The sequence below is a fragment of the Berghia stephanieae genome, chromosome 9 (assembly GCF_034508935.2).
Source record: "Berghia stephanieae isolate SIO BIC M18660-M18661 chromosome 9, UCSD_Bste_1.3, whole genome shotgun sequence".
Lineage (NCBI taxonomy): Eukaryota > Metazoa > Mollusca > Gastropoda > Nudibranchia > Aeolidiidae > Berghia > Berghia stephanieae.
Genome location: NC_088368.1, coordinates 36982875 through 37008273, shown reverse-complemented (window position 1 = coordinate 37008273; position 25399 = coordinate 36982875). Strand labels below are relative to the sequence as shown.

Below are 25399 nucleotides of genomic sequence, written 5' to 3'. Positions count from 1 at the left end.
GGTGTTAGGGTTGAGTGAGTTAACCAGTAGATGTTTGACCAACCAAAACATGGAATTTGCGGCACACCATCAAATGTGCTCGGACAAACATGGTTGTTTATAAACAATAACGTGGATGAAATCGACCTCTCTCTGATCATTGTTATTTCTTTTTACACCGCTAAATGGGTGACAAATAATCATAAATTTTCTCTATCATATTATCAACACATTGTTTTCTGTGTTGGTTCGATTGATCAAGCGTTAGAGCAGTAGGTATTTTACAAACACACACACACACACACACACACACACACACATAATATATATATATATATATATATATATATATATATATATATATATATATATATTTTATATAATATATATACCATCGATAGTAAAACCTGTATAGTTTGCTATGTTTACCAATCGGTGCCATTGTTTACATTATGAGGACTGTCCGAGAGGCGTGGTTATCTTGGTGTCTATTGTAGGCTTTGGATGAATGTCGGGGAAACACCCTTGTAAGGATTAAAATGCACTGCAAATGAGATCACCGTCAGTTTATTTTTATAAGATGAACAGCACCTGTGCCATTAAACATTGATGCTATGCGTTTTGGGTAAAATACTCACAACACCCGCCAACCGTATTTTATGTACCAATACACAAAACTGGGGGTTATCTTAAAGGATTATATATATATATATATATATAATATATATATATATATATATATATATATATATATATATATAATCCTTTAAGATAACCCACAGTTTTGTGTATTGGTACGTTATATACGGTTGGCGGGTGTTGTGAGTATTTTACCCAAAACGCATAGCATCAATGTTATATATATATATATATATATAATATATATATATATATATATATATATATATATATATATATATATATATATATATATATTATAATATATATATTATACATATATATATATATATATATATATATATATATATATATATATAATATATATACCTATATAATATAATATAATAATAATAATAATAATAATAATAATAATAATAATAATAATAATAATAATAATAATAATAATAATAATAATAATAATAATAATAATAATAATTATCCACTAAATGTGTTCAAAGCGCTTTACAAGGGGTCCCTGGTCAACAGCAACATGTAGGACGGGACATGACGCTGTTAGGCGATATTACAATTTTTCGGACAAAGACAACGCTGTTAACGGCCAAGTACTCATTTTACACCTGAGTACGGTGAGAGAATGTGAGTAAAGAGGGAGGCTCGAACCCAGGACCTTCCGATCCGAAAGCGAGTGTCATACCACTAGACCACATAGCCGCACACACACACAAAAACACACACACACACACACATATAATATATATATATAAATATATATATAATATAATATATAAAATATATATATAATGTAAATTTTCACTCACATTTTTTGCCGAGACGACTCGTTCGTGTTTGTTTTGTGTATATATATATATATATATATATATAATATATATATATATATATATAATATATATATATATATATACATATATATATATAATATATATATTATATATATACACACACACACGCGCGCGCGCGCAAACACGTACAACCGTACATGCATTTTATGTAAACATTCAAATCGTTTGAAGTTAATCAAAAAATAAAAACCAGTCACAGGTAATGAGAATAATGATGACGATGACGATGACAAAGACAACGATGAAGACGTGAGAGAGAAGCGGTGGGGGTGGAAAACCTGCTTGACGACACCATCCAGGAATGTGTAAGAAGAATCAACGGGAAACTAGGAGGTCGTAGAACTTTCTGGGCCATATGTCAAGTTTCAATAAAAGTCTGGCCACCACACGAAAACGAAAGGCTAACTAACACCTAGCTCGTACATCGCCATTACTGTCAACGCCGTAGTGTCGCAAGGTTACACACAGGCATAACAAGGTAAGGGAATTATAGTTTAAAATCTGAGACTTAAAATGCATGTTGTCCGTTTCAAAATTGATAAAGATTTATTTTTGACTTAAGAGGTGATGAATACTATACTGTATTTACATATTGAGTGGTGAATGCTTTTTATCATTCTTATGAAAAAAAAAAAAAACAAAAAAAAAAAAAAAAACTAAAATGATTTGCTCCGACGTGCACCAAACATGCACAATGCGTTTTAAAAGAGGAGGGTCACTAGCCAACAGCAACACTTAAATGCAGGATAAGACATGAGGCCTGTTAGGCGTTAGTATAATGGGGTTTTTTTTCGATAGAGACCGACGCTGTACTGTAACCGCTAGGTTTTCATTTTACACCTGAGAACGGTGAGGGAATGTGAGTAAAGAAACATTTCAACGGACTCGATTATACACCGCTATGCCAGGATTCGAACCCATGACCTTCCGATCCGATGACGAGTGCCATACTAAAAGACCACATAGCGCACTTTAAAGATACTGAATATTCTCCAAATTCAGTGATTTGGTGATTATTTTTAATTATTCCGATCACTTTTTCTCATCAAAGAGAACTTAGATCATTTACTTCTTCATTTACTATGAAACACTACAGACTAGATCATTTCCACACTGCACCATATTGACGCGCACTTTCAAAAACTATCTCTACTTTAATACTGGTGGCAGATCCCAAGTTTATGTTTTGGTTGACGTTTGTTTTGTTGGTTTGATTTATTTATAAATTCATTTTTTATTTGGGGGGGGGGGGGAGTTGTAAATTACTTTTTATCAACCTCTTTACACACTAACTAGCTCAATATTGATATTTATTACTTTATTACTGTGTGTTAAGTTTCAAAAATGACCTTTTGATTTGATTTTGAAAAAGGCTTGTAACTTTGTGTACAACGTTTCAAAGAAAACAGTATTACAATTACAATCTGGTAACATTGAATATGTACAATGCTTCCAAAACAACTTTTTGACACCGTCTGTTCTCTAAATTCTACCCCAGCAGAATGTCTTCCATCCGCCATCCAATCATCCGAGAACACGCGATCCAGCCCTACAGCCCAATGGAGCCCATGGTGGACCCCTTTCGTGACCCAATGTGGAGAGACCACGTGGTAGCTCGTGATCACTTCCGGGACTGGGCCTCCCACGTTGACCCCCATTGGAGGGACAACAGCAGCAGCAGCAACTACTTCAGAGACACCGCTACCGTGCCCAGAGACTTCTTCAGTGGAGGCAGCAGTCACCACTCCAGGGAATATCCTGGTGAGGCATCTCTCTCTCTCTCTCTCTCTCTCTCTCTCTCTCTCTCTCTCTCTCTCTCTCTCTCTCTCTCTCTCCTTCCTTTTCCCTGTGTGAGCATGGGTATACATGTGATATACCCATCTCTTTGTCTGCGTCTTTATCACTGCATCCCCTCTTAGCTGTATGTATGTGTGTGTTTAGGTTATATTATGTCCACATATAATATAATCTTATTATATATATATATATAATATATATATATATATATATATATATATATATATATATATATATATATATGATATATATATATATATATTATTATTTTGTTTTTTTTTTGTTTTGGTTACACTAAGGCTCCAAACTTACTGGACCAATTGTCACCTAATATTGCATGGTATCCACAAATGACATGAAGATGGTTTGCGTGCATTATGAGATTGATTTGACATCGTAATAAATTTATCAAAAATTCAAACGTTTCGTCAAATCCAATCGAAAGCAGACGCCATCATCTATGACACGAGGGATGTGTTGGCGATTGTGACAATGAGTTGAGAATACTTGCATCGAACCGATAAAAGTTAGTGGTTCCTCTCATTATTTTGATTACAATCAAATTCTTCAAATGTATATGAACCAGTTTCAGTTCTTAACATTGGGAAAGAATTCTACAATAAGTGGATGATCAATGATATATATAATATAAGCCATTAAATGCAGTAAGTATCTCTCCGTGCACAAATAAACACTCAGTGTATTTCTCTTACGAAGTCACAAATGTCCTGTCTATTAAGACAATGGAAATTGAGTTCAAGCTTTATTCAACACTTAAATCGTAACATTTTAGTTGGTCGAATGAACAGGCACTGTTCATTGAACGGACAGCTACACTTGACTATACAAGAGTAAGAGTGTCAGTGAGTGCTGGGTTGGAACAAAAAGGACGCTGTGAGCATTATATTATATGTATAGTGACATGAATACGACAGTTTAATCGCCCGTGCAGTGTGCCAATATGCCCTTTGTGGTCTTGTCGTATGTTAGTCAGCTCCTGAATTTGTTCGAACCACACTGTGGTTGAACAAAGAAAAAAAAAAAAAAGCTCTTTGGCCATATTATCTTACCACACTCAGGTGGAAAATAATACCTGGTAATACCTGCGTGGTCTCAGTCAAAGACAAACAAAACAAAAAGATATTAAATGTTAACGCAGGCCATACCTACAAACTCCATGACTCGCCCCACATGCCATGTTAAGTGTTACAGGGCTTTTTTTTAACGAGTTGTAAAGAGATTTGAGCACACATAATGTGACCTGTGGCGTTAATCTGGTATTGTGCCGCAATGAGAAAGATGATGAATGTTGAGTTTTGGGGTTTTTAGTCAAATAATAAGAATTTAAGAAGTTCTACCTTGTTTGAAGGTAAGGAAACAAAAGCCACACTACGTTAAAGGAATTCATTATAACTCTTAAGTAAAATTTAAACTATTTAGGGTTAGAAACGACCCCACGTCATAGCGTTTGGAGACTATTGGCCGGTGGACCCTTTCGGACAAGCTATATTACCTTGTGGTCAATTTCGTCCCCCCTCCCCCCTTCCTCCCCTTGAGCAAAATTATTAACCCCAGATCTGCCTAATTGAAACAGGAAACATTCGTAGTTTTCAGGGGTAATAACGAAGTAGACAATTTCACTACCCTTAGCAATCACCTTACAAATATTGCTTTTAACGACTTTATATGCCACCTATGTCACCAAACGTTGTTTTCAAGAAGTTATATCGAATTGAAGATCTGTACTATATATACTTCTCAGGTAGGAGCTGAGAATTCGTATTTCTACGGAATTTTCGTAGTAGCAGGGAGGTCTGTTTACCCCCAATGTGCTCACTTTGGACAACGTGGATGATTCTTGATGACATCCAAACATGTGTTTGATGGATTATCTATACTCCGTCGTATAATAGCTAGGCTTCTAAGCCGCGCCGAAGGACATAATTTTTAATTATTCTTCCACGATGTACCTCCCGTTAAGTAAAAAAAAAAAAAAAAAAAACCCAACTCATTTCTTCCTCCTACCCCTTTTTTCCCCAAACTAGGTGCCTTAGTTCCCGCCATGACAGGAGGCCTGCCCATTTCTAGAACGTTCTTCAACCCCGAGAGACAACTGGGTCAGATGGACGGGGAAATGTCCAGAATGGCTTTGGAGATGAGAAAGATGTTCAGCGATATGCAGCACTTGATGCCTGCTGACGCCGATCCAGAGAGCTGGAGAATCAAGGTGTGTGTGTGTGTGTGTGTGTGTGTGTGTGTGTGTGTGTGTGTGTTCGCGCGCGCGTATGGCGAAAGATAGGAAGTGGAAGGGGAGGGGGCGGGGGGGAGGGCTCTGATCGAAAAAGGAAAAAGACAGAGAGAAAGAGATGGAAGAGGGGAGGGGGAAGAGATCCTGAGAGAAAGGAGATAATGTGTATAGGTGTAGATGTGCGCACAAAGGGGGGGGGGGGAGAGAGAGAGAGAGAGAGAGAGAGAGAGAGAGAGAGAGAGAGAGAGAGAGAGAGAGAGAGAGAGAGGGAGGGAGGGAGGGGGGGGATGGAAGGAAACAGAAAAAATAAAACTAAAAAACAATCAAACAAATAAAAAACAGTACGAGTTGTTTCGGAGAAAATAGTGGTGCTGTTACATACCTGGTGGACAACAAAAGAACAATCAGTTTTTTTAAACCTTGGGTTATTAGACAAGAAGCGGGACATTAGAGGGATGTCTTGAAAAGTAACAATTTTTGATAAATTGTTAAAGAGAATAGCGTGATTGTACACGAAGAGAGCTTCCCAAGACGGGTTTAACGTAGGACAGATCCAATGTACTCGAAAATCTACCCATACCCCAATAAGAGAGTAGCTCGCAGATTTTAAACAAAAAATGATTGTCACATTACTTCTAAGATTTTTTTTTTTTTAAATCACGGTTCTTAATATTTTCTATTTAAACCAGCGACTAATCCAGAGTCTACTTATAGACTAGGTCTGATCGCAGCCAAAACTCCATACACTCTACGGGGCCTTTCGTTTTTGTTTTTTTCTTCTATATAATAAGTACCCCTGTCGTCAGGCTTTAATGATATGCAGATGCAGAGTCTACTTATAGTAGTCGCTGGTAGACTGATTTAAACACATTGTTATTATTTCTGAACATGTTTTATTAATTTATTCATTCTAAAATAGTCACAACAAATCATCTTTGTAATAATGTGCTGTGTATTTTATCCCGCTCACAACCCCCCCCCCCCCCCCCCCCCCCACACACACACACATACACTAATAGGAAAACTTCCTTCTGGAGAACCCCATCATCCACGACAACGAAGGGAACAGGGTGTTCAGGCTGAAGTTTGACGTCAGACAGTTCAGACCCGAGGAAATATTTGTCAAAACAATGGGAAAGTAAGTCCAATATAAACACAGAATTAGATAACGATGTGACATTGAATGTAAGCTTCAATTCAATATCCGAAAAAAGATAATGTGGACGTTTCGGATTTCCACTTTATCAACAAAACAGGATGAATGAAACACTGCAGCATTCATCCTGTTTTGTTGATAATGGGGAAACCCGAAACGTCCTTTTATCTGTTTTCGTTTATTAAATTGAAGCTTACATTCAATTTCACATTGTTATTTATTTCTTCGATCTTCGAGCAGCAAATTTTTTTTTTCACAGAGCTAAAATAAAGCTTTCTTTAATGGCTTGAATCGATGGGAGAAGAATATTTTTCATATTCCGTATTTCGTCCCCTTTTTATATTCAATCGGTTCAATAATTTCAAACTTTCTATCTTTTTATATTGAATCGATTCAATTTTCAAACTTTCTTTCTTTTTATATTCAATCTGTTCAATAATTTCAAACTTTCTATCTTTTTATATTCAATCTGTTCAATAATTTCAAACTTTCTATCTCTCACCATTCCCAGCGAATTGGTAGTTCACGCAAAACATGAAGAGAAAGGCAAGGAAAAGTCACTGCATAGAGAATACAAGCGGCTTTACATACTGCCCAAGGTGAGACAAATTGAAATATCCACAAGGGGCACAATAACAAAAACACCATCTTCATCATCATCAACAGCAATAACAAAGACCATTAAATCAAATAAATAAATAAATAAATAAATAAATAAATAAATAAATAAATAAATAATAATAATATAAACATTAATTTTGATTTATTTTCTCTTTTAAATTCTAATTTCACTGATATTTATCGAAAAATGCACGAGTTCTATACTCGCTTTAATATGTTAGAGAATTGTCATAGCAAGCTTCATTTGGTCACACATTTTAATTTTTAATAACGAAATCCTACCCCATCACATAATGTTTTAAAAAATTCAAAATCTGATAATTGAGCTTTGAAAATTGAGCTTTTATATAGCACGATATCCACTAAACGTGTTCAAAGCGCTTTACAAGGGGTCCCTGGCCAACAGAAACACTTAACGTGTAGGACGGGACGTGACACCTGTTAGGCGATATTACAATTTTTCTCATCAGAGACAACGCTGTTAACGACCAGGTACTCATTTTACACATGAGTACGGTGAGAGAATGTGAGTAAAGAGTCTTTTCCAAGAACTCAACTATGCGCCGAATAAGGCTCGAACCCATGACTTTCCGATCCGAAAGCGAGTGTTATACCACTAGACCACATAGCCGCACAATGTTCCAATGGTAATTGGATCAAAACAAAAACAAAAAAGAAATAATATAATAAATCATATTATATCTATTTTCAATTCAACGATTTCCTTGCTTTGATTTCTCGCAGGACCTGAGTCCCGACACCCTCCAATCCAAACTGACCAGGGATGGAGTGTTGTCCATTGAGGCCAAATTGCCACCCAAGGATGGTCACGGCAAGGATAGACTCATCCCAATCAAACACGAGTAGACACCAAGGGCAAATAACCCGTGGTCGCACGATGGCATTGTCTGTCTTCTAATATAATATAAATTACATCCCTTCGCTCTGGGTCAAGAAAATTGGAATCTTTTAATCATTTCCCCGAAAACTTTCACCAAAACCTATTTATTACTAATATTTAATAATTCATTCCTTTATATGAGTTTATTCAATTCCCTCCTATAATGGTCTATATGGACAACATTTTGTAAAACTGCTGATAATTAATTCTTCGATATTGAGGCAAACAAAAATGAAATCCATTCAAACGTAATATTATACAAATGTGGCAATGGAAAAAAAAAAACCCCAAAAAACAAAAACAACCTGCATATTAAACAGTGCCAGACAACAAAGCAGAGAGAAAAATGCAAAACAAAACAAAAAAAATAAAAAAATAAAAATAAAATAAAAATCCCAAGAAATTACATTTCCCTTCATTTATCCCAGGGTCTATTCCAAGGGAAGACTGGAATAGCCCAGGCGTCAGCTGCAGTGCGCCGCCACAAACTGAGATAGAGCGAGGTGACTTGCTCTGGGCCACACAGCATAGAGGGTATTCAGATTATGTACCTTTCGGGGTGCAAAAAACGCTGGCCCTAAACTCAGACCTCCCGTGGTGTCATGGCCATGGTGACACGTCCGAGCTTCGATCCCCAGTGAAGGCGGAGTGATTTTTTGGAACGTCTTTATCTTTTCGTATTTTCCTCACTGCTTTGTCCAGCACTGTTTCATACACCCTTTTTCAGATCTCTAAAATACTCATTACATACTCAAACAGCCCAAATCATTTATAAAAATATATCACACTGTTCCATGTCCATTACAAATCAATGCTATACTGTCATTGCAACACTCCTAATTTGTGAAATCAGACTTAATGTTATAAAAACTCAAATCAGGTAAGAATATATACTAAGCTGTTAGAAGATGTGGAACGTAATAAATATTTGACAAAAACGATTATTTTTACAGCTTCAAACAAGAACAAAGCACTTCACATGAAACACACAAACGCTGAATTTCTACTCCAGCCTACAACAACCACTGAAATGGTGTAATACGTCATGTAAATATAGATATTACTATTACCACTTTGATCTAAGAAGAGTGTTGATATCGAAACATTAAGTATTTTGTTCTTTTTAAATAGATTTTGTAATCATTTTGATAGCTACTCTTAAAAAGGACATATTATTACTTTTACCAAATTCTGTTTTGCTATATTTGAGTTAAAGTGTAAACTTTCCATTTGATATTGAATAATCCTTTTCTTGGAAAAAAAGCTTTACAATAAACTTTTACGTTAATCCATTTAGTGTAGTTTATTTCTTTGACTGTTTGTAATCTATAATTTCATGAAAAATCTCACATCCATAGCATGGACCGATCCTGCACAACGCATAAAACAAAATAGTTTATTCCACAAAACCACAAGGGACTGTGACAAAGGGACAGTGACTGAAATGCTTTGCCAAATGAAATAGTCGTGATATATTTTTATCCTTGGCCTGTGCTTGTATGCACATTGCCTATCATTGTATCATATAATCTATCCTCTGCCTCACGCAGGTACTTAGAGTTTGTAGGGATGCTGTTCAGTGACAGTCTCAAACTGGTCATGAACGCCAACCTCTGATGACCACAAGCTCTTTTTTTTCTTCTGTGTAGCCACAAAGTGTTAGGCTTTCAATGCGCCCTTGTCACCATACATGGCCAAGAAAGACCATTTGCTTTTTTCTGATGGTTTTCACAATCTGTATGGGTTTCCCTATTCTACGCAAAACTTCGTTTGTTATTCTATCTGTTTAGCAATCTTGAAAACAAAAGGTCATCCCGTGGTGGGAAACGAAGTCAAATCAAATCTTTTATGGTCGCCTTCCTGTAAATGTAAACAATGTCGCTCATCCGTCTACTCTGTGATGAATGTTCAATTTAATGGTAACGAAATGATAATGATGATGAAATCTAACCATAACAGAAGGCAATGGAAAACCACTGTCATTAACCCTTCCCTGGATATAATTTGCCTTCAGCACAATACAGACGAAACCTCAATGGTAGTAGATTCTCATATTACTTCAGAAAAGTGAGTAAAGCAGGCACTTACATTGAAAATAACAAGAAAGAAAGTGAGTAGTAAAGTGCCAGAACACAATAAAGAATATAAACTTTGCGATGATGAAAATTTGAACCCATGACCCAACTGTTACGACAACTCCTCCTGGCCAAAAGTTTTTGCCTTGATCACTCACTTCATTTCTTGTTATTATCAATACTCTCGTGGTCAGACAGAGTTTTCGCAACCATCGAGTTCACAGGAATTTCAGACACCACTCGAATGAATTTCAATGCCAAAAGAGGAATTTCCACACACAAGTATGGCATTGTGTTTACATATTGTATAGTTATAAATAGATAACTGATAAGAAGAACTATATTTTGATACATAAAAACAATGCCAAAGAAAATCCCAAAGTTTCCATATTTCAAATGAAGTAAAGCTCCAAAACCTAATGGTTGTGATGGCAGGACTAGTGGCAGAGAGGGTGATGTGGTGTAGGTGGTTGTAGTAGTAGTGCTAATGATGATGTGGTGGTCGTGGTGGTGGTGGTTGTAGCAGTCATGGTAGTGATGATGATGAGGTGGTGGTGGTTGTGGTAGTAGTGCTAGTGATGATGATGCAGTGATGGTGGTTGTAGTAGTGGTGGTAGTGATGATGTGGTGATGGTGATTGTCGTAGTAGTGGCAGTGATGACGATGTGGTGGTTGGAGGGTGGTAGGGGGTTTCTTTGGAACAATTTGACCTCACCAGAATGCCCGTAACCTGGAATTTTTTTGCCACAGACTGGATTTTTTCCCCCGATGAAACCAGAGTTTTGGCATCACTGGGTCATGGGTTCGAATCCTCATCAGCCCAAGGTTTTACACTTTAAAAAGAAACGTTTTAAGATGTTTTAAAAAAGAATTCTGCATCATCTCTGATATTTTAAATATCTTGGAAGGGAGTACCAGACTATTAGGGGTGCCAAATATTCAAATGCATGTTCACCGAATTAGCGAGTCATATTTGGCTTCACAAGAATGTGATTGTCAATCTTTGACCTTATATTTCTGCCTGGGGCGTAGAATTTAAGAGTGTCATTAATGTATCCATGTGCATCTTTAAACTGAAATAGTTTTTAATTTGAACCCACAACGTCGATTCTGGTAAAACTTCCAGGGCAGACGACTAAACCATTCGGCCATGACACCCACTTCGAAGTCGACGCATATTGTGTATATGTAGTAACAACTGATTTAATGTTGGTTCATTTTATGTTTTTATAGATAGTTTACTAACTTTCCTTATTTCTATGTGCATTTGGAAACATTCCATATTCTGGAATGTGGATAATTGTTTAAAGGAGTTTCAAATATCAAATGGAAGCCGCTATTTTCACTGTACGGTGAAAATAGTCTGTCATGCTATTTTTATACTTTCAATTGAAAAAAATCAGTTCGATCCGTCAGTATATTGCAATTGGAACATGTAAAACATTGGTTGTTTCCCTCATTTTTTCGAAACTAGATTATTGTAACTCCCTGCTTGTCAACTTGCCTCAGGCTTCTATTAAACAATTACAACTACTGCAAAACAGTGCAGCAAGATTAGTTTTTGGCAAAAAACAAAATTGATCATGCAACCCCTTTGTTGGCCTCTCTCCACTGGTTACCCATTGAAAAGCGCACATATTACAAAGCACACAGATCACGTGGTCATGTGTAAATTTGAAAATTACACTTTAAGATCATGTAATGACCAAACGAAAATTTGGTGATAGATCGTTTGCTTGTTTCGGCCCCAAGTTTTGGAATGAACTAACACGTGGTCTGAGGGAGTGCAAGTCTTTACCTACCTTTAAAAAGAATCTCAAGACACATTTTTACTGTATTTGTTTTTATTGACTCTATGAATCCTTGATTTGGCTACTAATTGTTATTATTATTTTATTTTTTTTTCACTTAAAATTAATATTTATATTGTAAAGTGCCCAGAGCTTGTATTTTACACGAGAATGAGCGCTATATAAATGTGTATATTATATTATTATTATTATATTATTATTATTATTATTATTATTATTATTATTATTTATTATTATTATTATTATTCACCGTACGGTGATAATAGCCTGACCGTGTGTAGGCTATTTTCACCGTACGGTCATATCTTGGTGGACGATTTTCACCGTACGGTGATAATAGTGTGATAGTGGTAGACTTTTCACCGCCCCGTAATATTTTGGTGGACGATTTTCACCGTACGGTGATAATAGTGTGATAGTGGTAGACTTTTCACCGTCCCGTAATATTTTGGTGGACGATTTTTACCGTACTGTGATAATAGTGTAGGAGACTTTTTTCACCGTACGGTAATATCTTGGTGGACGATTTTCACCGTACGGTGATAATGGTGTGGAAGGCTTTATTCAGTGTACGGTGATAATAGTGCGAGAGACTACATATATTCATTATAATGGTGGGGAAAGCTATATTCATCGTACGGTGATAATGGTGTGGAAGGCTATATTCAGTATATGGTGATAATAGTGTGGAAGACTATTTTCACCGTACGGTAATATCTTGGTGGACGATTTTCACCGTACGGTAATATATGAGGGAGACTTTTTTCACCTTCCCGTAATATTTTGGTGGACTATTTTCACCGTACGGACGGTGATAATAGTGTGGGTGACTTTTTTCACCATCCCGTAATAATTTGGTGGACGATTTTCAGCGTACGGTGATAATAGTGTGGGAGGCTTTTTTCACCGTGCGGTAATATCTTGGTGGACGATTTTCACCGTACGGTGAAAATAGCCTGACACACTATTTTCACCATACGGTGATAATGGTGTGGAAGGCTATATTCAGTGTACGGTGATAATAGTGTGGGAGACGATTTTCATCTTACGGTGAAAATAGCCTGACACATTATTTACCATATGGTGATAATGGTGTGGAAGGCTATATTTAGTAGCAATGACTATGAAAAATGTTTTTTTCTCTTTTTGAGAAAATTTTTTGTCTAATTAAAGCCCTCCACTGAGTAAAATTTTTTTGAGTTTTGAAAATCCGTTCATAAATAAACAAGTTATGCAGTTTCAAAGGTGTCATTTATTTGGATGACCCGCAAAGAGGAAAAAAATGCGAAAATATGGGACGCTTTTTCGGCATTTTTTTCGACCTTTGGTTGTATCATGCGTAATAAGTGGGTTAAAAGATTGAAACTTGGCAATTTTATGGCAAATTTGATAGAGGATATGATGAAAACTTATATAATTTCAGAGCTGGATGGTATATAACACACACACAGAGAGAGAGAGAGAGAGAGAGAGAGAGAGAGAGAGAGAGAGAGAGAAAGAGAGAGAGAGAGATAGAGAAAGAGAGAGAGAGAGAGAGATAGAGAAAGAGAGAGAGAGAAAGAGAGAGAGAGAGAGAGAGAGAGAGAGAGAGAGAGAGAGAGAGAGAGAGAAATGAGTATAACACACACACACAGAAATATATTAAGAAATGAGTATAACTAACACACACACACACACACACACACAGAGAGAGAGAGAGAGAGAGAGAGAGAGAGAGAGAGAGAGAGAGAGAGAGAGAGAGAGAGAGAGAGAGAGAGGAGGAGAGATTGCGTACATAAACGAAAGAAATATAGAAGGAAAAGAGAAATTGGACAAGGGGACAAAGGTTACTGGTGGAACGTGTCTTGGAACACAATAATTACAGCCATGCTGAGATTGTAGATCATATTGCAATCGAAAAACTTTAACATTATAATTTCTCAAATTCTTGTAAATTAAACAGTCAAATTATCAGCTGTTTATTGAACCCAAACGCAATGGCAGACGATAAACACCCCTCTGCCAGTGAGACCGTGCAGACATTTTGACTAGTCATGAACTTTAAAACGAGGTCAACCAATCAGAAAGCGCTTTGCCATGACCCGCTCAGCCGCTAAAGTTTGGTGCCAAATCGTTTTGAACTCTTATCGTGATTCGGGCTGTAGGGGGGCATAATGCCTTTCTGTCTTTTACGAATGAAGAGCAAATTAGGATGGTGTTTTGTGAAATACGGGAAAAGTACTCGTCATATTCATATGAAATTTTACAACCAAAAAGAATAAATGTTCATGTATTACCTTGTCAGCGACAAAACCTCAACGCCTGGTAGTGGTAGTTTTAGAAATATTTGACTCCAAAGAGTAAAACTCTATTTTTAACGGTCTTCTGGTAATCGCACGAGTTTTGTCGCTTGACATAATCTAAAATGACCTTTTTTCTAACTGTGTGCCAACTTTCAGTCATATTCATCGATAAACAGCGTCGTAATTAATTTTAAAAAAATAGCATATACGAAACGGCTTCGTCCCATATTTTGGCGCGAATTTGGGCACTTTGTGAGTAAAAAAGAGGCCCAAAGATTTGTGCGGGATAGTCATTGCTATATTTAGTGTACGGTGATAATAGTGTGGGAGACTATATTCACTATGGAAGTGGTTATTCAGTATCAGATACTGAATAGTGCTTTGCCACTATTCAGTATCCATAAGGAACTCTTTTATTATAGAGAGAGTGAAAAGTGCGACAATCTCAGTTGAATGTAAATAAACTGCTGACCTACTACCAGATTGAACTCGTGCAGTAACTGACAGCCCGATTCAAAGTTGTAGAAATATTTTGATCGTTATTTTTAAATTTCAGCTATTGTGCAATTAACATAGTTCAAAATATCAAAAGAAGAGTGGCATTCAAATACATTTTTTAATGTCTAAATAGACATGATTAAATGTCACTAAAAGTTCAGTGACACCATGGCTTGGTGGATAAGCTGTTTGACTCTGAACTTAAGGTTCGAGAGTTCAAATCCCGGCCGGGTTAACTTTTATTTTCCCCAATATTTTTGTTTTAATCATTTTATTTGCTTGTAATATATTTTAATGTTTATATTATATTATTATTATTATTATTATTATTATTATTATTATTATTATTATTATTATTATTATTATTATTATTATTATTATTATTTCTACTTACTATTATTATTATTGTGTTGTTGTAATCGTCATCATCATCATTATTATGATTATGATTTTTAAATCAAGTAGTAGGAGTTATTTAATCAGTTATCGATTTATTACGAATATCTTTTATGTGTTATAATCTCGTTGTTGTTTTTCATGATGTGCTCTTCTATTGTTCATTACTTTTTAAAATCTTGCTTTTTTCTGTTTGTCACATTTGTTGTTGTTGTTGTTCTGTGTTGTTTGTTTGTTTTGTTTTGTCATCTAAGACAATTCCGATTCATTATAAATATTGGCCAGACTTTCTGCCATTTTTAATTGAATGATGTACTTCCGTGAATTAATTGCAGTATTATATTAAAATTTACGTGATAATAATAATAAATAATAATAATAATAATAATAATAAAATAATAATATAATAATAATAATAATAATAATATAATAATAATAATAATAAAAAATAATTAATAATAATAATAATAATAATTTAAACAGATACTGAATATTAGACTACAATTGACATCTATTTACTGAATACACGTGGTATTTTTAGGGGTGTTTCTTTTTTTACGAAACCTGAAACCTGCCGAAACACGCCGAAACCTGACAAAGTTAGGGGAAGCAGGCACAGTGGGGAGTGAACCTGGGACTCAGGGAAGTGTACACCATTGGGGAGTGAACCTGGGACTGGGTTTCGTAACAAAAAAGCAATTACTTTTTTACGAAACCCAACAATATCCAACAAAGTTATGGAAAGAAAGTAGGCAACAGTGGGGGAGTGAACCTGAGACTCAGGGAAGTGTACACTATTGGGGAATAAACATAAGTCTATGGTTTTTCGGTGGGTTTTGGCGGGTTTCGTAAAAAAGTAATAGCTTCATTTTCGTCTGGTAGCCAACTCCCATGATCCCAGGTTCATTTCCACTGATATCCTCTTCTCACAGTCCCAGGTTCACTCTCAACCAGTGTGCACTTCCCTGAGTCCCGGTTCATTGCCCAATGGTGCCCACTTCCCATAACTTTTGATAATTTCGGTAGGTTTCGAAATAAAAGTACATTCTGAGCTCACTGTCCACTGGTATCAGCCTCTCGCAGTCCCAGGTTCAATCCTCATCTGTGTCCAAATCCCAGATTCACTCCCACTGCTGCCTGCTTCCCATAACGTTGTCGGGTTTTGGCGGGTTTCGTAAAACAGTAATTCCCGCTCCCCCTTGGTATTGTCTTTTTACAATATCCAGAGTCCCAGGTTCACTCCCCACAAGTGTACACTTCCCTGAATCTCAGGTTCACCCCCCACTGTTGCCTACTTCAATAACTTTGTCGGATATTGCCAGGTTTCGTCGGGTTTCGTAAAAAAGTAATTGCTTTTATATGAAACTTGCTGAAGCACGCTGAAAACCAGAGTCTCAGGTTCACTCCCCACTGGCGTACACTTCCCTGAATCTCCCATAACTTTGTCGGATATTGCCGGGTTTCGTATAAAAGTAATTGCATTTAAATGAAACTGCTGAAACCCGCCGAAAACCAGAGTCTCAGGTTCACTCCCCACATGTGTATACTTCCATGAATCTCAGGTTCACCCCCCACTATTGCCTACTTCAATAACTTTGTCGGATATTGCCAGGTTTCGTCGGGTTTCATAAAAAAGTAATTGCTTATATATGAAACTCGCTGAAATTCGCCTAAACCCAGAGTCTCAGGTTCACTCCCTACTGGTGTACACTTCCCTGAGTCTCAGGTTCAGTCCCCATTATTTGCTTACTTTCCATAACTTTGCCCCAATTTGTTGGCATTTGGCGCATTTCGTAAACAAAAAGTAATTGCTTTTTTTAAAATAACAAAATCCGCCGAAACCCAGTCCCAGGTTCACTCCCCACTGGTGTACACTTCCCCGAATCTCAGGTTCACTCCCCACTGTTGCCTACTACCCATAAGGTTCTTGGATATTGCAAGGTTTCGTCGGGTTTTGTAAAAAAGTAATTGATTTTATATGAAACTAGCTGAAGCTCGCCGAAAACCATAGTCTCAGGTTCACTCCCCACTGGTGTACACTTCACTGAGTCCCAGGTTCACTCCTCACGCGTTGCCTACTTTCCACTTCTTTGCCGCATATTGTTGGGTTTCGTACAAAAGTAACCCCCCCCCCCCCCCCCCCCAATTTGTTATTGCCTTTTTTATAAAACCCAGAGTCCCAGGTTCACTTCCCACTGGTGTACACTTCCCTGAATCTCAGGTTCACCCCTCCTCCCCCCCCCTCAGCCTCTACACACACACACACACACACGCTGCTGCCTACGTCCCATAACTTTGTCGGATATTGCCAGGTGTCGTCCGGCTTTTTATTACGAAACCCGCTGAAACCAAGTCCCAGGTTCACTCCCCACTGTTGTACACTTCTCTGAGTCCGAGATTCACTCCCACAGCTGCCCTCTTCCCATAACTTTGTCGGGTTTCAGAAAAAAAAAAACGTATTATAGTGCAAAACCACTATTCAGTGTCAGATACTGAATAGTGCAAAACCACTATTCAGTATCAGATACTGAATAGTGCAAAACCACTATTCAGTATCAGATACTGAATATGCTAACCACTATTCACGTAGATGTCAAACATTACGATAGATGTCAACATCGTTCAGTAGAATGTCAGCTTCACTTAACGGTGCAATATTCATGTACGGGAATAGCCTGACACACTATTTTCACCGTACGGTGATAACGGTATCTTGGTAGTTAACAAACTTCTCGGCGTTTGTCTGTGTTGAACCCATGACTTCAAGAAGTTGGGGGTAGCGGCTCAAGATAGACATAGAGATTGAAATCATTATTTCTCGAGTTGTGAATAGCTCATACTCATACAGTAGAGCCACGCTCTCCCCGGACAGGTGTTGTTGTTGTACCAGAAAGGTCGCGGGTTCGAGACCCCATCGCCGCCACGAAATTGGAAAGCTGCATCGGTAACTAGTAACTGTAACCAATCCGCGATCCCGCCTGTATCATTATATCTTTGGGAGGCCTTCCGAAAGCTCATCATGCCAAATATTCGCTCCTAAGAAAAAATACAACCTAGTACCTTTAACTACCCCTAATAGAAAAAAAAAAAACAACCCTAGGACTGCCTTGCACTGCCACTGCCTTTAAATAGGTACCTCACAAATCAAAATGGCGGCCGAGAATCAAAACAATGGTCAAATTGGGAAATTTTAACTTTCACAAATCTATCAAGGTTTGTTCTATATCGGCCTTTTTCAAAAATCTGCCAAATTCCTGTCCTGTGACGAAAATTGGATCTTTGAAATATTTGATGCATATATTGTTAGCAAATACTTGCTTACACAGTCTCACTACACATTACTAACTTGTATGAAACATAAAAAACGAAAATCGAGAGAGATTCAGGATAGTTATGACGTTTTGTATTGACTGGGGTAGAGGAAAATACCCTGTCTTTTTTTTGCATGACGGCTTTAAGTCGAATTTTTAACAAAATGGAGTGTCTTGTTGTATACACCTATGAATTCACCTGATGCAAATTGCCATCTTCTAACATCCTCATAAAAGTTTGTAACAATCAGACTTTTTAAAGTTTTATTATATATTAATAAAGTCTGTCCCCAAGGGGGTTACTCATTCCTGTAACGGCAGTGAAAATTAACCAATTAAAATCCTCTTAACAATAGAAGTGCAACTAACAATGTTTTCTCGCCGTAGCTACCCCTTTTCCATCACGGCCGAAACTACAAACACATGATTTTTTCATTCAGTGTGATTTCCAGTTCAACACCGCTTCAAGAATGGTGAGTAATGTTCAACATTAGACCATGACCCTCATTCCTGTTACCAGGGCTTGTTATTTAAATAAGAACTTGTATTAAAAATAAAAAGTATCAGTTTATAGCTTTTTTAAGGCTCTAAATAATAGTCATACTTTAATGTTGGAGTAAATCATATTTTAGGGATAGTATGAATCGAAGCGAGATAAACTCATCCCTGTTACACTCATCCTGTTCCCTTGTTTTGTAACAGGAATGAGGGATGTAACAGGAATGAGGAAAACATAACAGGAATGAGTAACAGGAATGAGGAATGTGAACTTTCTTAAAATGAAACACATGTTTTATTGTCACTAAGTCCTTTGGAGCATAATGGCCCATAGAATCGGAGCTTATCCCTGTTTCTGTAGCATGAAACAGACATTTAACTTATGAAATCGAGGTTAGTCTATAGCAAATTACATTCCACAGCAGCACTGGTACCATACTATACACCTGGGTGAAGCAAAGTGAAGCAACCGGAATGAATTTCCTTGATTAAGGAAACCACTCTATGGTTGTGGAGGTTTTCGAACCTGTTATCTCCAAGTCGGAGTCCCTTTCGGTAACCACTCGGCCACGGCGCCTCCACATGGTTTATCGATTCATAGCATATTCTTTTTTTTCATAAGGATGTGTTTGGTAAAGTGTTTTGTAAACCACTGAAGTGTTACAGGCCTATGTCCATTGAAGTGGTAACATTCATTGTTACAACGTTACATTAAACACAATTTTTATTGTTTACATATTAATTTCTTCCATTGCTGAAAGACTATTTTTAGTGCAAAGTTACCTTGCCAATACCAAATGCCTAATGTCCAAACATAGTTTGTTGCCTGTTAGGCTCAGATACATTTTAGATGATTACTATGAGTTTAACGGCCCGGTATCGCTTGTACAAATGTGACATTGTATCACATAATAGTCTTCTTTGTTTCTTGACGTTATTCATGTTACACCTTGTTTTGTAATAGGAATGAGGGTGGCGAAATGTAATTGATATTATTGTTCATTTTCAAGGGTCATAGCTTTTTTTGTAAGATTGTTTTATTTTGTTTTCTTATCACAAAGGCCAAAAAAGCCATGATGTCAGCCGAGAGCAACGACTTTACCGTCAAAGACGAGATGGAGTTCCTATTCGACGTGCTGTTAATCTTTAAAAAAGAACAATACAAATACCAGAGCGACAAATCGAATGGAAAAAAAAGTCCATAAAAGATAAGACACCAAGAGAACAATGCATACAGAGAAAGAATTGGATAAAAAATTATCACACACACACTACAAACCGGAAACAGCAAAATCTTGACCTGAGTTACACTCCATCCTCACACTCAAAATCTCCACTCCAGTATGTCTCTCGTCAAAGATATCAAGCTACTAAAACAGCCAATGAAACCTAAATGTTGAAAAACCAAAGTTTTGAAGAAGTGAAAAGGCTGTCCTCTCTTTCTCAATCGAAAAAGAAATCCGAAAAGTACAAAAAGCGCTTGGACAGGTCATTAAAAATTAAAAAAACTTTCGTTGACACCCCGATCAAAAACTAGAAAAACTTTTGAAAGATAGCAGAAAAAACAAAAAAGTGAAAAGAACATTACAAAATCATTTTGCACTCCTATAAGACATCAAACATTTGAGGAACAGAAGGCACATGTACACATCCGTGAAACATCTGGCAGCTGGTATGACTCTCAAAAAATATAATTTCTTGGAAAAATTCGGAAACGACGTCAAATGCCTCCAAAATGTCCAGATCTTGTCAAACAAATAGTAAGAGATTTTGTCCTGAAAGGTGACACTTCTAAATTAGCTCCAGGAAAGAGAAATGCAAAGACAAGAAATAAAGTCAAGAAACAAAGAAGACAAATATGTGATACAATGTCACATTTGTACAAGCGATACATCTCTTGCAACCCATACGTGTCATTTTCTTCATTCTACCGACTTAAGCCATTTTGGGTTGTTACTCCAAGAAAAAGGGACAGAGAAACATGTGCATATAAAAAATGTGTAAACATTAACTTACTTCGGCGCTTTGGAGAAAAGGAGTCAAGAATGTTCAATAATGTTGTTGGTCACATCAATGAAATTTCATTCATTTCTACAAAGTGATTTGAAGCAACAGGTTTTCAAAGGTAATGATGGAGACATGCCTGAAGTTGCACCGGTTGACTTAAACAGTGATTCAAGGGATGAACATGACCAAGATGACATAGACATTAAGTGATGCCGACTGAAATCGATTACATTGGTTTTCTCAAAAGATTGAATGAATGGAAATCATTTGTTGAAGTGGTTGATGAATGTAAAAATCAAGCGTTACGTGTTTGTGAAATAGTTGGGGCCAGCAGAAGTGTAATCAAAACTCGCATTGGTATTGACAATAGGTGTACACATTTAATTTCAAATGATATACCTAGATCTCTGTGTGATGGGAAACAGTTATTTCCAGTCAAGCTGAGGGCCGATGGGGATTGCCTGCCTGCCTGTGGTGCAGTGTATGCATTTGGCAAAGACACACAAACAGACGAAATACGAGTAAGATTGATACAAGAGCTGGCTTTACACAAGGACCATTATTTGTCAGATTCAAACCTTGCTTCACTCAATGACAACATCCAGACAGTTGTTGAATTTTTGTCACAAACTTGGACCTTTATATTCCCGATGTTAACATAAGTGATAAAGATACCTTGGAAGAGTTGTTCAAACTGGACGTTATGTCATTAAGTAAACCAAATTCATGCATGGGTATGTGGTAGCTTCTCGCTCTTTCCATTGTTTTAAAAATGCCTCTTTTGTCTGTTTATCCAAACATTCTGAACTGCCACGAAAGAGTATCCTGAATTTAACAAACAATGTTGGTGCTCTTTTGTGGGTCTCTACCAACATATGCCCCAAATCATCGTATAGGCGCCCTAACCATTTTGTTCCCCTTCTGAGTTTCAATCACTAAGCGTATTGAATTTATAATCCTTTCGAATAAATATGTTGTAATTACTCATTCCTGTAACAGAAAACTCATTCCTGTTACACAAACTCATTCCTGTTAAGAATGACTTTTTCATGTTTTTCATGCTAAATATAAATACTTGAAAGGAAATATTATTTGTGGTGGTTTAACACTTATATACCTAGACTATGGTAAACAATTTTTATTTTTGTCATTTTCCTATAAATTTTTGGAGATGATGATTGCTCAAATAATATCCTTTGTTTTCAAAAACTGATTTCTGAATGCCTTTTGTAAAACAATAAATGTCATTTTGTTGTCAGAATTAGTATCAATGCTCTGTGTTTATTGTTTTTCAATGTTTTATTTCAATAATTGTCCAAAAATGTGTTAACTTATGTAATGTGACATAATTTTATAAGCGTAACAGGAATGAGTCACATGTGGATCGTGATTCACAAAAATACTTGAATAAGTGACCAATAAAAACTCATTAAGCCCTGTTATTACAATTTTATGTCGCATACATATCACAGAAAGCATACACAAAATAATGAGTATGTTGGAAATACTTGACTTTTCAAAAATTGGGGGACTCGAATTTGGCGTTATTTTGAAAACGGCCGATATGATGACAAATTGAATAAATAAACGTCTGACAAAAGGTCCAAAGTGAAAATACAAATTGAAAGAAATGCTATAACAAGGAGCTTTCGGGAGGCCTCCCTTGTTTTCGGCAAACTTTTTCTTTTTTTTTTTAAACTGGTCTGCACGCAGGCAGAAAAGGATGTCGGGTCGAATTCTAATGGTCTGGATGCAGAGGCACATAGGTACGTCACAGTTAGTATCCTGAATTCTGATTGGCTAATACTAAAATAGTCTGTCAGGCTATTATCACCGTACGGTGAAAATAGCCTAAAACACTATTTTCACCGTACGGTGAAAATAGTCAGTCCGATATCAGGTGTCTGGGGATAATGACAGCCTGCAATAATCGTCCATCGTTATTGAAAAGACATGTCTGGCAATAACGACAGACTTTCCAGCTGAGTGAAGTGAATGTGATTCAGTGATGATTATGTTTAATGTGGCACTGCGCTCTACTACTACTACACACGTCTGTTACGACACTACCAAGAATAAAATGCGCTTACCTTTTGGCTCCTGTCTGTAAATAAAGACAAGACAGATGAATCCACTAAGACTGCGCACAACTGGCGGTGAAATCATAAATTATAACCAAGAAAATCCTGATCAGGGTGCGAAAGAAATTCAGCCTTCAAAGATATTCTCATCTCTTGTTTTGGTTTTTAAACATTTTAGATTTTCATCAGAAAAGAGCTCCGATATTGGATGGGTGGTATGTTTCAATACGCCATATCGAAAAGCAATGAAAAGCCGATTTAATGTCGGTACTCGTAATATTAATGATTCCATAATCGAGTAAGCAATACCCATGACTTTGATTTGTGAAAAAATTAAAGTGAGGTCTAGAATTTTTCGAAGCACGAAATTTAAACAAGGTTTCGTTTTGTCTGCGAAGCTCTTGACACTATTGACATTTCAAGCTATACAAGAGCTGAGGTCATTCTTGGAAAACAATTCTAATGCGTTTTGATTATTATTATTATTGTTGGAGTGTGAAAAGATTTGCTCCTGCCCCTACTTACTTTTTTTTTATGGAAGTTTTTGTTAAGCCTAAGCCGGCTCTATTTCTCGGAACTATTAATTCGCAGTATCTGCTAGATAGTACTGCGAATAATGATTTCCTCCATTCGCAGTAGCTCTGCGAATTATGATTTCCTTTCGCGAACAGAGGTGGCCGTCGTTACTGACAGACACATTTTTATCAAGTTGCTAACTAGGCGTGGAAAATACCATAGGAAGTGTCAATTGCCAAGGAGTGAGTCCTTGGTAGTTGACGGTTCATCAATTGCCAAGGAGTCAAATTGGAACTCTTCAGCCGCATGTGGTGATTTCAGTCGGGCCTCAATCAGCTGCATGTGGTGATTTCAGTCAAGCCTCGATTTGCGCGCATACGAATCTCGAACCCCGTCACTTTCTTTTCTTCCATTCGCCATTCACTCATTCCTTGTCAATCGTTGTGGAAAGGATCAAGTCCACACTTGTTGGCATTTGTTTTTAATTTTTATGTCTTTTCACGAATTCCAAGATGATTTAAAATAATATCAAACAAAAATTACTGTTGATTTCGGATTCAGCAGGGAAAAAAACAGGACGAGGTGGCAAATCCCTGCCAAGATGTCCTAGATTAAAAAAGAAAAGTAAGATTTCCTTTATTTTAAAGGAAATATACTGCACATCGTCTTAATACGGAATAATTAACGTAAAACATTTGTGCAACAAGATCAATCCGTGGCATTAATAGTAAATAGTTGATGATCTACCAACTGGCAAGGTCCATAACAAAAAGAGGAAATATGAGAGAGAGGGGGGGGGATGACAGAGAAATACATACACAGAGGAAAAAATGGCAGAGAGGGAAAAGAGAAAATGACAGAGATAGAGAGAGTTTGTGTAATAGAGGAAAAAAAAAAGAGAAAACGACACAGAGAGAGAAAGAAGAGTAAAAGAGAGTATTAATTAATATTAATACATAACATCACTCTGTGGCAATGCATCACTTCGTGACACTAAAGCTACTCCGTGGCAGTTAAAAGTACACATGCGTAGTAGTTGATGAACTGACACGGTCCTTGGCAATTGACGATTTGACAATTGTCAAGGTCCTTGGCAATTGACGCTACAAATACCATATATTCTGAAAAAAATCCCAGTGGTTATTTGTGTCAGTAGTTAATATTAATGGCTGTCATTATTCCCAGACGCCTGTCTGGGGATAATAAAAATTCGTTATCCCCAGACAGGTGTCTGGGGATAACCAATTTTTGTTATCCCCAGACACCTGTCTGGGGATACTATCCCCAGACGCATGTAGCAAGTGGGCAGAAAGATTTTATGCAAAATGCCAAACTAGGCGTGAAAAATACCAAATATTCTGGAAAAAATACTAGTGGTTGTGTCCCAAAACAGTTAATATATCAAGTGATATTTAACACAAGATGAAAGTAAATAGTGATCAAATGTCAAATCCAGCTCTTTTAAAAAAAATATTTTAAAGCAAATGGATCAATGAAATTTCTTTTGTTACTTTGATCTGAAAACGTCAAACTGGCAATTCGACTTTTTATTTTCAACCAGGAAGAAAGTTGTTAATCATCAAATCTGTTCATAGTCCACCAACCATTTAAATTTTCATTACCTACCTACCTGTTAACTTTATTGATCATCTCTTGTTTCTATAATTTGCTCAATCTGGCCACAATTTTGGGGGCGACCGGGAATAATTTTTATGTCGCG

General features: G+C 36.8%; 3 protein-coding genes across 5 annotated transcripts in view; 2 read left to right on the top strand and 1 right to left on the bottom strand.

Moving 5' to 3' along the window:
* LOC144980160 (putative RNA-binding protein 18) overlaps nucleotides 1-23368 on the bottom strand; it is a 34393-nt gene extending 11025 nt beyond the window's left edge. The window contains exon 1 of the mRNA XM_078927733.1: nucleotides 23173-23368. The gene's annotated coding sequence lies outside the window, so the exon portion shown is untranslated. The remainder of the gene's footprint in view (nucleotides 1-23172) is intronic.
* On the top strand, nucleotides 1775-9492 carry LOC144980158 (alpha-crystallin B chain-like). Of its 2 annotated transcripts, none has more exons than XM_078927729.1 (6): nucleotides 1775-1959; nucleotides 2983-3242; nucleotides 5324-5505; nucleotides 6546-6664; nucleotides 7194-7281; nucleotides 8048-9492. In XM_078927729.1, the coding sequence occupies exons 2-6, from the start codon at nucleotides 2984-2986 to the stop codon at nucleotides 8168-8170; spliced, it is 771 nt and encodes a 256-aa protein (XP_078783855.1). In that variant the 5' UTR covers nucleotides 1775-1959; nucleotide 2983; the 3' UTR covers nucleotides 8171-9492. The 2 variants fall into 2 exon arrangements, with proteins under 2 accessions (XP_078783855.1, XP_078783856.1); XM_078927730.1 differs by having other exon boundaries at nucleotides 1835-1959; nucleotides 2980-3242.
* Nucleotides 23369-23440: 72 nt separating the features above from the next.
* Nucleotides 23441-25399, top strand: part of LOC144980159 (actin-related protein 5-like) — a 29979-nt gene continuing 28020 nt past the window's right edge. The window contains exon 1 of one of the 2 annotated variants that reach the window (XM_078927732.1): nucleotides 23441-23461. The gene's annotated coding sequence lies outside the window, so the exon portion shown is untranslated. The other variant, XM_078927731.1, reaches the window with a different exon arrangement.